Source organism: Salmo trutta, chromosome 29 (genome assembly GCF_901001165.1).
Source record: "Salmo trutta chromosome 29, fSalTru1.1, whole genome shotgun sequence".
Lineage (NCBI taxonomy): Eukaryota > Metazoa > Chordata > Actinopteri > Salmoniformes > Salmonidae > Salmo > Salmo trutta.
Genome location: NC_042985.1, coordinates 18,015,303 through 18,031,082, shown reverse-complemented (window position 1 = coordinate 18,031,082; position 15,780 = coordinate 18,015,303). Strand labels below are relative to the sequence as shown.

Genomic DNA, 15,780 nt, shown 5'->3' with positions numbered 1-15,780 from the left:
AAAAGTGTGTGTGAGCAAGGAGGCCTACAAACCTGACTCAGTTACACCAGCTCTGTCAGGAGGAATGGGCCAAAATTCACCCAACTTATTGTAGGAAGCTTGTGGAAGGCTACCTGAAACGTTTGACCCAAGTTAACAATTTAAAGGCAATGCTACCAAATACTAATTGAGTGTATGTAAACTTCTGACCCACTGGGAATGTGATGAAAGAAATAAAAGCTGAAATAAATAATTCTCTCTACTATTATTCTGACATTTCATATTCTTAAATAAAGTGGTGATCCTAACTGACCTAAGACATGGAATTTTTACTAGGATTAAATGTCAGGAATTGTGAAAAACTGAGTTTAAATGTATTTGGCTAAGGTGTATGTAAAACTTACGACTGTATATACTGTATACCAGCCAGCACCTGCAACAAGACAGACAGCTGTGCAGTGTAGGGTTTTTGCACAAGGGGACGGGTATATCCGTGTTGTTCCACAATGCTGATATACTGGACTGTGTGTTTGCAGAATACTCCATGCAGGACCAGAGGCTGCAGAAGCACAGTTTTACCCCCAGAGGCAGCAGCAGTGACAAGTCCTCCTCTGGCCAAAGCAAAGCAAAGAGCAAAGGTACTGCTGTTGGCTTCAAGTGCATGTACTAACTAACACTATAACACTTTAACATGGTGTTAGTGTACTGATGTGATATTGACTGATGGTTCTGTCATTGGGAAATAATATCAATAAGGCATGATGACTGAATTTTGGAAAATTTAAGTATTGCCAGATTCCATTTGTGTGAATGGTCAATTTGGATTCCAGAGCTGATGTGTATGGTGTGGAGTGGTGAGAGTTACCGAACCATTGTGTTCCTTGCATGGCTACTGACCTGCTCAGTGTGCTGACGATCTGCCTCCCTTTCCCTCTCTCTATGCCTTTCTCTCTCCCTCCTCTCCTCACCTATCCCGCTGTCATTAAAGAACACCTCATAATAATGGCTGCAATGGAGCGAATGGAATGGTATGAAAAACATGGTTTTCATGGGTGTCGTGTCTTTGACATCATTAAAACTGAAGACCTATTTATCAAATAACTCTGTAATTATTATTACGCGATTTAAACTGATTAATCATGTAACTGTAATTAACTAGGAAGTCGGGGCACCAAGGAAAATATTCAAATTACAAAATTATAATTTTCCTAATCTAACTTTCAGATATTTTAATATCTGATCAATTAGTCTTCGAATTAATGAATTATTATTTACCTCACGTTAGTCTCATTCCAAACGTCGTAAATTGTTGGTTATCTGCACCAACCCAGTCTTCACTGAGTCATCCATACATCAATTGTCTTAAAATCATTTATTTACTAACTAGGTAATTCACAGAAATGCATAACAAACAGTAGATATGTTTACAAGGAAATTATAGAATGTGCCCTAGTGGGCTAAACCGGCATGGCGGCTTGTTAGACAAAAGGGGAGTGGGGGGGTCATCTGAAGAGACACTACAGAGTTGAATATTATAACAATTGAAATGCTAATCCTTTGCACATGAACGCTCACTCATTCGGGAGCAATTGCAATCAATATATATATTTATGCTCAGCGTGTCGTCGGGATCTCTGTTGAAAAGTTAGTTTCTGTTGGAGAGTCTGTCCGCCCTCTCTCTCCCTCTCTGTCGTGGTTAGAATGGATAGTTCAGAGTAACATTCATGTCGTTATAGAATAGCGGTTTCGGCGGTTGTCGGTCTTCGCGTTCAGTGATACCGAATTCCTAGCTGCAGACTAGTAATTAATATCAAAGACTTGTTCTTATTCTGTCGGTATCGATAGTCTAAGAGTTTAACCACGTGGTATGGTTAAAAGTTCATCAAGAGAAATGCATGGTCTCAAACCTTGGCCCTCTCGTTATCGAGGTAAGCTGGTCTGGTGATAGAAAACCTAGGTGGTGGTTTTATTCGGAAGAGCAGAAAAGGGCCTGTGCTATGACTCCAGACCATAACTGTGCTCATGGGCGGTCCTCTGATTTAGTTAAACTCTAAAGGGAATTGGAGTTCCCTTCATTAAACAGTCCAAAATCACATTACACAATTTCACAAACAGTTTCATCCTTATTCATTAATTTTATACAACCATTAGATGTAAGTCTCATACCTGAGACTCTCCTATAAACATGGTTATGGTAATGTGGCGGTATTGTCTCATGAATTTCACAAAATTGTACCAAACGGACCAGTTCGTAGCTGGATTCTTCACCAATCTTTTATACCTTCTCCAGAACATAAACGTCGTTCGGTTCTCCAGTTCTGTGAGGTGGAAGAAATTCCTTTGTCTTCTCTATGAAAACTCACTCTCTCTCTCTATACTGTGGCCATGAGGAGAGGGTCTCCTCATAGGAATTTACAACCTCTCTTACAGAGCCTGGTGAAGGGGGTATAGAGAGGGGGATGGTGCTCACTGTACCCAAAGAGGGCAAAGTCATGACATACTCCCCCTGGTGGTTTGGATCTTGTTTATCCTGCAAGTTACAAATCAACATAAAATCATGACCACGTGATGTCCTGTTTGTAGATCATCGTTGCAGGCCCCTCTGGTGGTCGAAGTTGGTAGGCTTCTCTGAAAGCGGAGCAGTCCACCACAAGGATGGGCAGTTGCTGTCCGGTCGGTGATCGCCGTTTCGATCCCCTCTGGTGGTTTAACTTGGTAGGCTTCATGGAAGTTGCAAAGTACCCCAGGAAGGGCCAGGGGATGTCCTGGTTGGTGATCGCCGTTGCGGTCCCCCCCCCCCCTCTGGTGGTTTACCTTGGTAGGCTTTCTGACAGCGGGCATTCCGCCACAAGGATGGGCCGTGGGTGTCCGGATTTGGGGTCACCGTTCCGGACCCGTCGTCTGGTCGTCGTCCAGACTGGAAGATCTGGGCAGTAACTTAGGCAGATGTTAACAACGCACACACACTCATGAAATATATATAATTACATTCATTCCCCAATGAGCGGCGTTGTGGCACTAAGTGATGGTTGTATGGGGACTTTGTTTATGGCTCTATCACTTACTAAGTGTCAAAGGAACTGAACTGAAAATGAATGAAAGCATAAACAAAAGATATACAAAATATAGTTCTCACACAAAAATCATCTAATTGGACTGTATTCTATATACGTCCAATGTTCTGGCAAAATGACTATCATGGCATTGTCTCTAATGCCATATCTAGGGTTTTTCTACTTGGTGTGTTGCTTAGGCACTATCCTAAGTTGATAAGTCTACAGCTGTAATGCACTAGTTTTGGGCAGTCTACAGGGATGACCTATGGACTTCTGGTTAGAAAACTGGTGAGTGCTGTAGAGTCAAAGGCCTAGAAGTAAATGTTCAACTTTACTAAGGCTGGTATTTTGCTTGGACCCTTAAGTGATCCTAGCATAAATCCTAATTGGATGTTCCGATGTGCGTTTATGCTTACACAAGCGCGCATGTCAAGGGAAGAAAACCAAGTATCCTGGCAGATTACAACTTGTTCAGAATGAGTCTGACGTAGTCAGGTAATTTTCAGGTCAATGCTTGGAGGTCAGTCAGAATTGCTGTCACGGGAGTCTGTAGTAGTTTTTTCTACAAGTGACTATAAACATGGTTATGGTAAGGTGGCGGTGTTGTCTCTCATGAGTTTCACAAAATTCTACCAAACGGATCAGTTCATAGCTGGATTCTTCACCGATCTTTTATACCTTCTCCAGAACATAAATGTCGTTCGGTTCTCCAGTTCTGTGAGGTGGAAGAAATTCCTTTGTCTTCTCTATGAAAACTCACTCTCTCTCTATACTGTGGCCATGAGGAGAGGGTCTCCTCATAGGAATTTATGACCTCTCTTACAGAGCCTGGTGAAGGGGGTATGGAGAGGGGGATGGTGCTCGCAGTACCCAAAGAGGGCAACGTCATGACATGGGTTTGATACCATTCCATTTACTCCATTCCAGCCATTATTATGAGCCGTTCTCCCCCCAGCAAGCTCCACTGCGGCAAACACATACCTGTTTCTTTTCTGTTTCTCTGTTGACTTGTGTTATCTCCAGGCTTAGGTCTTCAGTGTGGGAGTAGAAGCAAGTCAGAGTTTTATTATACTTTAAATGGCAGCTCTGTTGACCACCCAGTCCAGGCAAAATCCAAAAGCACATGGTACATTGATGAAGGTAAAGCCCCAGCAAGATACAGTACTGAGACTCCCATCTGTCTTGATAGCAGGGTCCTGTTAATGCATGGTTGTTCTACAGTATTCATTTACCAATCAGTGAACAAATAAAGAATGAATTTGATCTTTAACTTAATTATTGTTTTGGTAGATAGCATTATTTTTATTTGACCGTGATTTGATTAAAAAAGCTTGCTATCAAGACTAGGGCTGTGACGATACCAGTATCAAGATATTTTTTCCAGTGCAAAAATAAAAACATGAAGCAGATCAAACTCTTTTGGTCCTTTTTAAAATACCTGCTTCATGTAAAATAGTGTGTTCTATAGCTTGGAAAATAAATACATGTGACTGGATGACAACACAACGGGGGTTGTTTTCCTAAAGAAGTTAAATCCGCTTTGTTTTGTTTCCTTGCCACTATACTAACGAGTATCGCGATACTGGTATTGTCCCAGCCCTGATCAAGACCCTTCACTGAGAGTCCTCTATCTATTCATTCCCATTAACTGTGAGGTCCACCTGCATGGTGCAATTGCTGTGGCATGGTCTTCCTCAAATCACAAAGGCTTTTAATAATGCTTTAATAACATTTCTTGCAGTTATTCGCTCTCAGAATAATTAAATTAGGTAAAGTACTGTACTTTATTCTTGATGGTTTCCTGTAAGCATTAGTGAAAGCCTTCAGTACTGGGTTTAAGTGAGGATGTGGATATGTTTCATGGGGGATGGTGTGGGGTAGTTTAGGTAGGTAGCCTACATGGGGTCAAAGATCATTTTCCTTACAGCATGGTGGTGATGAATGGATAATTACACAAGTGAAACCAAGGGATTGAAAATCATTGAGTCATGTAAAGCCTGTGTGTAAAGTTATGGAGCTGTCAGTGGACTCTAGGGTGAGGAAGACCCAGTGGAGATGACTCCTATGTCGCAGGAATGAGAGATCCTGTCACAGCTGTTCTCTCTGTTCTGTTTCATCACCTCTGTTTTGTTTTTCATCACTGTCGTCTCCCCATATGTTCAGGTCCATCATATTCATATTTGATGGTGTATTGTATTTTCCATTGGTGACGTGATGATCTTGTGACTCACCCATCGCTTCTGGATTATTCTGTGGCTGTCTCCATGTGGAGGCATTTAGATTTTCTCAACACTCTCACAGTGACACAAATATTTACATTTTTCAACTCCCGTGGGAGGTAAATTAAAACGTCCTTGTGTCACACAAGGTACATTTTGTGGTTGTTTACAGTGAATGTAAAAATGTGTATACACTTTAGTGAAAGTGTTTATAAGCCAACGTTACATTTGGTTTGCTAAAGCTGATATGAAGCTGTGACACCACCTGCACACTCCCTATTCACAACATTGGCAAAAAAGCCTAATTAATATCTAATGAGTCCACAATGCTAGAAGCTCTCTGTCAGTGTAATATCTGCTGCAGTGAAAATTGATTGTCTGTTGTTTTCCTCTGCAGTCGGGGAAGACCCAGCCAAGTCCCTCACAGACACGCCCCCTGACTTCAATGAAACCACACCTCCTACCAGGGCCCCGCCCTCTGCTTCCTTGTCCAATGACAATAAGTTCCACTCCCTGCCCTTCAGCCTGAGCCGTAAGACGGGGCCCAATGGCAGCATGAGCCATGGACCCCTCTCCCTCTCCGTGCAGTCAGTGATGGGAGAGCAGATGCAGATGCCAGAGCCCCCGTCGCCCACCCCTCCCTCCCCGCGGCCCCCCTCACCCCCCATCTCTCGCGGGGGTGGGGGTGTGCCTGGTCTGGAGGTGGGGTCCCTAGTGGAGGTGAAGGAGAACCCGCCCCTGTGTGGGGTCATCCGCTGGGTGGGGCTGCCTCCGGGACTACCAGAGCCACTGGCTGGCCTGGAGCTGGTGAGAGATCATTACACTGACAGGAAGGATTGTCTCTTTGTAGCCTCTGAGACCTGGCTGTTTTGTCTTGTGTTTTTCCCAATAACATTGTCACAGCAAGTGAACTAAGGATTTAAGGAAAACTTCAGAGAAACCAACATTTTGTTAATTGAATGGTAGAATCATCCAAATCCAGTATCATTACTAGCTATATGTTTGGTGTAATAGCATACAGCTAACTGCACTCATAACATCATGATGGCCTTGTCTGGTTCTGCTCTCTCAGGAGGAAGAGTGTGTTGGCTGTACAGACGGCACCTTTCAAGGTACCCGCTACTTCAGCTGCGCGCCCAAGAAGGCCCTGTTTGTGAAGCTGAAATGCTGCCGGCCTGACTCCCGTTTCCCCTCCCTACACCACTCCTCCAACCCCATAGAGAGATGCAACTCTATCGGTGAGTCACTGGTATCACCTGTCAGTCCTGCGCTGAATTACAAATTGACCCCTAGGTACTCCCTAGGATTGGACGGGTAAAGGCAATACAGGGACGTTTCCACCCAGCTAAGCAGTCCTGCCCAGGATTGTCAACTTAAACTTCACTGTTTGTGTCTGTCCAGCTTTCGGGGGTTATCTGAGTGAGGTGGTGCATGAGAACACTCCTCCACGCACTGAGAGTGATGGTCTGGACATCATGGTGGGCAAGAAGAAAGGTATCCAGGGTCACTACAACTCTTGCTACCTGGACTCCACACTCTTCTGGTGAGGACATAGGAGAGAGAGCTCTGAATTTTCGCTTCTTCCTTGCATATATTATTATAGAGCTCTTAACCTCCTCATTCCTATGTCACTGTAGAGTTTTTTTTTTTTTTTTTTTGTGTCTCTCAACAGGGAATCATGGTTTTTCTTTCCCTCTTTTCCTGTCTTTAGCCTGTTTTCCTTCAGCTCAGTCCTGGACACGGTTCTGCTGAGGCCGAGGTCCAAGACTGACGTAGAGTATTACCGAGAGACACAAGAGCTGCTTCGCACAGAGATAGTCAACCCTCTGCGAATGTAAGTAGGAAACTGCTCATTGTGTTTTGTTCAGACACATTCATTCAATATAATGTCATGTGGCAAACCAATGCTTAACATGTCATTTATAAGCACTTTCATTTGTCTTCTAGACACAGCCAAGTATCATAACTGTGAGATCCTCTGATTCTATTTTTATTTGTCTTGTAGACATGGCTATGTGTGTGCCACTAAAGTGATGAAGCTCAGAAGGATACTGGAGAAGGTAGAAGCTGCCTCAGGGTTCACATCTGAAGAAAAAGGTGTCTAATGCCTTTATCAAAATATTAACGTTTTGGGGTTTTGTTATTAATGTCATAAACTTATTCTAAATGTTTTAAGCGTGTTATAAACATAATGGTCACCTCACAGATCCTGAGGAGTTCCTCAATATTCTGTTCCATCACATATTGAGGGTGGACCCCTTACTCAAGCTGAGGTCAGTCTACATTAAACATACTCCTAAACATATCCTCTTGTTATTACTTATCTAAACTATTTCTGCTAATAGTATACACATTTAATAATATTTAGACATGCATCTAAGCTGAGCTGAAATTAGTACGATTTCCAGTGTATTACACATGATATCCTGTTTGTCTGTCGTGTCTAGGTCGGCAGGTCAGAAGGTTCAGGACTGCTACTTCTACCAGATCTTCATGGATAAGAAGGACAAAGTGGGTGTGCCAACCAGCCAGCAGCTCATAGAGTGGTCCTTCATCAACAGTGACCTCAAGTTTGCTGAGGTGACCTGTCTGTATGTCTGGCTGGCTGTCTGTCAGTGGTTGGGTTGCTCAGAGGTGAATGATTTGCTGATTGCAATCAAGAAGCAATTCATTCTAGGAGCATGAAGGGAGAGTCAACTTGACTATCAATTCTAATGATTAGCTGAGTTAATCAATGACAGGCTGAGCTACTATGGGAAATTGGCAGGATCCGTAGCTTGTAGAATACACATACAGTTCTCTTTTGTGGAATTTAAGTGGGATGTTGTTTGCTCTGCTGTCACCAATCAAGTGCTTTATTTTCAGGATTTGTTTGTTATGTAATGGCTGTTCCTCAGTAAGGTAAGATGGTGCCGACAGATATGGCAGCTCTGCTTCTAGGTCCAAAGCAACTTTGCAGTATTTTGTTTTTTTGTGTTATTTCTTACATTATTAGCCCATCTTTTTGGGGGTGTTATTACATACAGCTGTAAGAACTTTTGGATATCAGAGCGGTGGTAACTTGCCAGAATTACGACCAGGAATACGACTTTCTCGAATTGGATCCTTTGTTCGTACCCTCCAGGGCAATTGAACTTATTCCAGAGCCTGCTCCAAAACATCGCCGGCGGAGAAGAGGTATTTAGAGTAGAATTCTAGTCTGACTCTGGAGGCGTGCACACCATCCACCGCTTATATTACTCGCTAATGTTCAGTCTCTGGACAATAAAGTAGATGAGCTCAGAGCGAGGATCTCCTTCCAGAGAGACATCAGGGATTGTAACATACTTTGTTTCACACTAACATGGCTCTCTCGGGATATACTGACCCTGTCCGTACAGCCAGTTGAGTTCTCAATATATTGCGCAGACAGGAATAAAGAACTCTCCGGGAAGAAGAAAGGCAGGGGTGTATGTTTCATAAATAACTACTCATGGTGTGACTGTGATAACATACAGAAACTCAAGTCCTTTTGTTCACCCGACCTAAAATACCCCACAATCAAATGCCGACTATTACCTCCCAAGAGAATCATCTTCGGTTATAGTCACAGCCGTGTATATTCTCTCTCAAGCCGATACCACGGCGGCTCTCAAAGAACTACACTAGACTTTATGCAAACTGGAAACCACATATTCTGAGGCCGAATTTATTGTAGCTGGGGATTTTAACAAAGCATATTTGAGGAAAACGCTATCGAAGTTTTACCAACTGTAGTACTCGCTCTAGAAAAACATTGGACTACTGCTACTCAACTTTTCGAAATGCCTACAAGACCCTCCCCCACCCTCCCTTCGACAAATCTGATCATGACTTCATTTGGTTCCTCCCTTCCTATAGGCAGAAACAAAGAGGAAGTACCCGTGCTAAGGTCTATTCAATGCTGGTCTGACCAATCGGAATCCATGCTTCAAGATTGTTTTGATCACGTGGACTGGGATATGTTGCGGGTAGCCTCTGAGAATAACATTGACGAATACACGGATACGGTGTCTGAGTTCATCAGGAAGTGTTTAGGAGATGTTGTACCCACTGTGACTATTAAAACCTACCCAAACCAGAAACCTTGGCTAGATGGCAGCAAAAATGAAAGCGCGAACCACCGCGTTTAACCATGGCAAAGTGACTGGGAATATGGCCGAATACAAACAGCGTAGTTGTTCCCTCCCGTAAGGCAATCAAACAGGAAAAACGTCAGTACAAAGTGGAGTTGCAATTCAACGGCTCAGACACGAGACGTATGTGGCAGGGTCTACAGACAATCACGGACTACAAAGGGAACACCGTCTTTCTTGAAGATGTCCACCATTGTTCCTGTACCCAAGAAAGCAAAGGTAACTGATCTAAATGACTATCGCCCTGTAGCGCTCACCTCTGTCGTCATGTGGTGCTTTGAGAGACTAGTCAAGGATCATATCACCTCTACCTTACCTGACACCCTAGTCCCACTTCAATTTGCTTACCGCCCCAATAGATCCACAGACAATGCAATCGCCATCGCACTGCACACTGCCCCATCCCATCTGGAAAAGAGGAATACCCATGTAAGAATGCTGTTTATTGACTATAGCTCAGCATTCAACACCATAGTGCCCTCCAAGCTCATCATTAAGCTCGGGGCCCTGGGTCTCAACCCCGCCCTGTGCAACTGGGTTCTGGACTTCCTGATGGGCTGCCCCCAGGTGGTGAAGGTAGGAAACAACACCTCCACTTTGCTTATCCTCAACACTGGGGCCCCACAAGGGTGCCTGCTCAGCCCCTTCCTGTACTCCCTGTTCCTCCATGACTGCGTAGCCACGCATGCTTCCAACTCAATCATCAAGTTTGCAGACGACACAACAGTGGTAGGCCTGATTTACCATCAATGAAGAGACCGCCTACGGGGAGGAGGTGAGGGTCCTGGGAGAGTGGTGCCAGGAAAAAAAATTCTCACTCAACGTCAACAAAACAAAAGTGCTGATTATGGACTTCAGGAAACAGCAGAGGGAGCACGCCCCTATCCACATTGTCGGTACCGCAGTGGAGAAGGTGGAAAGCCTCCCTTCGGTGTACACATCACTGAAGATCTGAAATGGTCCACCGACAGACAGTGTGGTGAAGAAGGCGCAACAGCGCCTCTTCAACCTCAGGAGGCTGAAGAAATTTGGCTTGGCCTCTAAAACCCAAACAAACTTTCAGATGCACGATTGAGAGCATCCTGTCGGGCTGTATCACCGCCTGGTACAGCAACTCCCAACACATCACCGAGGGCAAACTACCTGCACTCCAGGACATCTACAGCCCCCGATGTCACAGGAAGGCCAAAAAGATCATCGACATCAACCACCACTTCACTCCGCTATCATCCGGAAGGCGAGGTCAGTACAGGTGCATTAATGCTGGGACCGAGAGACTGAAAACAGCCTATATCTCAAGGCCATCAGACTTATAAATAGACATCACTAGCCGTCTTCCACCCGGTTACGCAACCCTTTACCTTAGAGGCTCCTGAGTGGCGCAGCGGTCTAAGGCACTGCATCTCAGTGCTAGAGGCGTCACTACAGACCCTGGTTCGATTCCAGGCTGTATCACAACCGGCCAGGATTGGGAGTCCCATAGGGCGGCACACAATTGGCCCAGCGTCGTCCAGGTTAGGGTTTGGCAGGGGTAGGCCGTCATTGTAAATAAGAATTTCTTCTTAACTTATTTTCCTAGTTAAATAAAGGTTAACTAAATACAAATAAAAGAGGCTGCTGCCTTATATACATACTGTAGACTTGGAATCACTGGCCACTTTAATAATGGAACACTAGTCAATTTAATAATGTTTACATACTACTTTACTCATCTCATATGTATATACTGTATTCTATTCTACATTATTTTAGTCAATGCCACTCCGACATTGCTCGATCTAATATTTATATATTTCTTAATTCCATTCTTTTACTTTTGGATTTGTGTGAATTGTTAGATACTACTGCACTGTTTGAGCTAGGAACAAGCATTTCGCTACACCAGAAATAACATCTGCTAAATATGTGTATGTGACCAATAAAATTTGATGTGGTGACTTCATGCGTCTTCTCTCTGTTCAGGCTCCTTCCTGCCTTATCATCCAGATGCCTCGCTTTGGGAAGGACTTCAAGATGTTCAACAAGATCTTCCCCTCACTGGAGTTAGACATCACAGACTTACTTGAAGACAGTGTGTAAAAAGTTATTTTATTTGAATGTGGTTGTAGTTGGATTATCATTATTGAATGTGGTAACTTTTTCCATACCATACTGTTCTCCATTGACATATGGTTCTGTGTGGGTGTGTATAGTCAACCCTCAACCCTGTGCTTCTCTCTCAGCTCCCAGGGAGTGTCGAATCTGCGGGGGTCTGGCTCTGTATGAATGCAGGGAGTGCTACGAGGACGGTGACATCACTGCCGGGAAGATAAAACAGTTCTGTGAAAAGTGCAACACACAGGTAACAGACAGAGGGTTCCATTTCACCAACATAGAAGCTAAGGGGATCTCATCAGGGACTTGCAGTAGTTGTAAAGTAGTGTAGTTCCAGTACAATCCACTTGGGGGCGACAAGTCCTAAGGAATGACTGAGTTTCATGTAACTTTCTAAGTTGTATTTTATACTGCATGGTTTGAGCCCTGAATGCTGATTGGCTGATACCTTTGGTATAAGGTCTGATATACGACGGCTATGACAAAACATGCATTTTTACTTCTCTAATTACGTTGCTAATCAGTTTAGAATAGCAATAAGGCACCTCGGGGGTTTGTGGTATATGACCAATATACCATGGCTAAGGGTTGTATCCAAGCACTCCTCGATGCGTCGTGCATAAAAACAGCCATTAGCCGTGGTATATTGGCTATATACCATACCCCCTCGTGCCTTATTGCTTAAATAACTTATAGCTGAAGACAAAATATTTACCTTGAACTTTGAGGCACATATGTGAATATTTTTGCCAAACTCTGTGAAAAACGAATTAATTGTGAAACTTGTCATTCTTCAGTTTATTCTTTACACTGTAGTTGCCATCGATCTGTGAGAACTGTTATTAGACTGATTTATAACTAGTGCATAGAAATACTTACACAATCCCCAAGAAATAGGTAAATACTTATTTCCAACCATTATGTGTCATACGTGTATGTGTTCCCTCAGGTTCACCTCCACCCGAGGAGGAAGGCCCATCGCCACGGCAAGTTGTCCGTCCCCAAGGAACTGCAGGAGGGTGTGTGGCGGCAGGGTAGCTTCCCTCGCCAGCGGATGGAGCTGTTCGCTGTGCTCTGCATCGAGACCAGTCACTATGTGGCCTTCGTCAAGTACGGCCACCAAGACTCTGCATGGCTCTTCTTCGACAGTATGGCCGACCGCGACGGTATGGGGAGAAAAATCTTCTTCAGGAGTTATTGGATAACTGTGTTTTTTGTTGTTGTGGGTGAAGCAGTATTTTGAATCATTTACAAAGTTATTATGAACTGTCAAACCAGCTATTTTTCTGATATTGTCTCATTGTTCATAATTATGAATAGATATTCAGCTCAATAGTAAATATTTTGGATTCATTCACACACAGAAATGATATTACATAGAAATATAACTAGAACACTTGCCATTGCTTTAATACCACAGATCTGAGTGCTCTGTCTGTGTTTGTTGTTCCACAGGAGGGCAGAATGGCTTCAACATCCCCCAGGTGTCTCCATGTCCGGAGGTGGGGGCCTATCTGAAGATGACCCCTGAGGAGCTCCATGCCCTGGACCCCAAGAGCATCCAGGGCCAGGCCCGCCGTCTGCTGTGTGACGCCTACATGTGCATGTACCAGAGCCCCACCATGAGCCTGTACAAGTAGAGCCCCTGGGGCAGGGGACTCCCAGACAGATCGACAGACAGACAGACGGGAGAGCTGCAGTCCAGAGCTCCAGAGCTCTCTCCCTGTGTCCCCACCTCCTCCTCAATGCCTGCCCCTGTCTCCTCAGTCTACTCTGCCCAAAGTGAAGAGACTATAAAAGAAAAAAGCTTATTTGCACTGTGCATTTGTTGAAGTGTTGTTCTTCTTGTTTTCCCTCTGTGGTGAACAACAAAACAAGCTGATCTTGACGTCAGTAGCTTCCCTGTGCCTCGTAGCTGAGTGGTGGGGGACGGCGGTCGATGGAGACACGAGAAGCCCGCTGAATATTATTCTCTTCCTGTGGAGAGGAGAGAGAGAGAGAGGGGGGGCGGGGGGGACGGCATGCTCTCCTCAGCTGACCAAACATGCGAAACAAAAACAAGCCGTGTTAATGGAAGGACAGAGGCCACCTCATTTACCTAAAGCAGGGGGAGTCCTGCTTTTCTTAATCAGTGTAAGAGATGGGAGCGCTCCATAATTCAACTCATAGTGGAAATAATGCCATATTCAAAACCCTCAACCAACTATGTATACTGTTTAAACAGCTTGTCTTAAGACATCATTAGTTAGTACCATGATCGATTATGTCAGATGTGTACCACCACCAACAGTATATTTATGTCAACCGAATATAGCATTAGGATCAACCAGAATACTTTGGGTGGCATATTTCCCAAAATATACCTTGTAGATTTCATGAAAGTGTGTGTGTGTGTTCCAAATGGATATATGGTAAAGGCGGCTGTATGACAGTTCTACATGCAGTCAGAGGACAGGTCAGGTACTCAAGCCTGGCAGGTGTTTTTGAATTAACAGTTTGTAAGTCTCAAGGCATTGTGTGTCAGCAACTAAATTATTTTCTATCTAAACTTTTAACTACACTCAAGACATAGCAAACCCCTGCTTGGCATTTGTCATACTCAATACTTATCTATCTGATGAGACAAACAGTATATGCCTTTTGTCTTTTTCATACATTTGTGACAGTCAACTCCCCAACCGTGGATCAAAATCAAGTAACTTAAAATACAGTATATACCTAATTATATTTTAATCTCAATATATTTACATTCTCGTATTTTCTTTTTTTGAAGGAAATGTAAAAAATATATTAAATATAATCTTTCTGGTACTCCTCCCATCTCTCACCAGATATTGAAGTGAGTTCTTGTGATTCATGCTGTCCCATTAATACTACTGAATGTTACCACCAGTGGCATGCTGGGTAGTGTAGTTTAATGTCACAATGAAGGCCTGATTGGGAGGTTCAATGCTGGTTTCCAGATGACTACAACCTCCACAAAGCCCCATTGTGATTGTTTTCCCAGGGACCCTCAAAGGGGACATTATTACTGTGTGTGCTTGTTTCTGCACTGCTGAAGTTTAATGCTCGTCACAGACAGACAGGAGGACTTTCTTTACTCCACTGGAGCCTGTGAGTCTCTGATATGGATATCTATGGACATTGACTTGTGCATCTATCTGTAAAGTATATAACGGATGGAAATTAATGTCCGTGCTGTTCTCGTAAATGTTAACTAAATTAAAACCCCTGTTTTGAAAGGTATGAAAAGTGTTTATTTGTGTGTTGGAGATGTTTGCCATGTGCCTGGCAGTTTGCTTTGTTTGGCGTGTCTGAGTATGAGTGCATTGGGGTACGCTTGTCATGTAGCTTAATGACAACTCTGGTGTGTGTCTGTGTCCTCACCTGTCACAGAGGTGCAGGTCTCATTAGCATGGTGTCTCTGCAGGGGCTCAGCACAGCGGGGATTCTGCTCTGGTCGATGCGTTTGTCAGAGAGACGGGGTGCAGATGGGACTAACCTCCCCGTGGGCAGAGACACAGCAGCTGGACACTGGTCCGACAGGGAGCTCGAGGCCCAGACAGCACATTAACACAAGGTTCTATTTTCTTCTCTTTATCACCTCAAACTACAGTCTACTGGAAAAGGCAGAAATACTTCACATTTTTTAAACCCATCTCTGATCAATCATTGTTAAAATATTGAAAAGGGTTTGCTTTTTGAGTTACTCATAACTCACTGAGCACAGACATCAATTCAATGTTTATTCCACGTGGCTCAATGTAATTTTATTGAAATGTCGTGGAAACAACGTTGATTCAACCAGTGTGTGCCCAGCGGGTGCATGGCTACATTTCCAGCTTAGTGAGTGACTTGCAGTGCCTGTCTGAGGGCTGCAGCATTTCAAGCTCTTGAGAAAAGTCTCTCATCTATGTTTAAGCAGTTGTTGACAATGTGTGAGCAAGTGGGTTTATGCTTTTAGTCATAGGAGTATTACAATATGGGCCCCAGTTTAGGCCTCTTTAAAACAACAGTCTGCTGTCCAGGAAATAAATACAAATTGGGTGCAATATTCTTAACAATAAAGAATGACAGATCAGTTTTAAGATGGCAGTTTGTTTGACCACTTGTGTGACTGGCTTTTTATTGTTATTATCCCCGTGGCCTATATGTTGGGATTAAGTTCCATATACCCTATGACCCAATTCCCCAGACACTTAGCAACAAATAGATAAATCAACCTATATTATATATACATTTCCCCCACAGGAACCATCTTACACACCTTACACCCAT

General features: G+C 43.7%; 1 protein-coding gene across 4 annotated transcripts in view; it reads left to right on the top strand.

The window, feature by feature from the left end:
* Positions 1-14,754, top strand: part of LOC115167028 (ubiquitin carboxyl-terminal hydrolase CYLD) — a 41,468-nt gene extending 26,714 nt beyond the window's left edge. For 2 of the 4 annotated variants that reach the window (XM_029721053.1, XM_029721054.1), the window contains 13 exons: positions 516-617; positions 4,059-4,175; positions 5,652-6,061; positions 6,327-6,492; positions 6,656-6,797; positions 6,966-7,088; positions 7,260-7,351; positions 7,461-7,527; positions 7,702-7,834; positions 11,371-11,479; positions 11,631-11,749; positions 12,452-12,668; positions 12,958-14,754. In XM_029721053.1, the coding sequence (XP_029576913.1) occupies positions 516-617; positions 4,059-4,175; positions 5,652-6,061; positions 6,327-6,492; positions 6,656-6,797; positions 6,966-7,088; positions 7,260-7,351; positions 7,461-7,527; positions 7,702-7,834; positions 11,371-11,479; positions 11,631-11,749; positions 12,452-12,668; positions 12,958-13,142 (1,982 nt within the window). In that variant the 3' untranslated portion in view covers positions 13,143-14,754. The remainder of the gene's footprint in view (positions 1-515; positions 618-4,058; positions 4,176-5,651; positions 6,062-6,326; positions 6,493-6,655; positions 6,798-6,965; positions 7,089-7,259; positions 7,352-7,460; positions 7,528-7,701; positions 7,835-11,370; positions 11,480-11,630; positions 11,750-12,451; positions 12,669-12,957) is intronic. The other 2 variants (XM_029721055.1, XM_029721056.1) reach the window with 1 other exon arrangement.
* Positions 14,755-15,780: the final 1,026 nt, after the last annotated feature.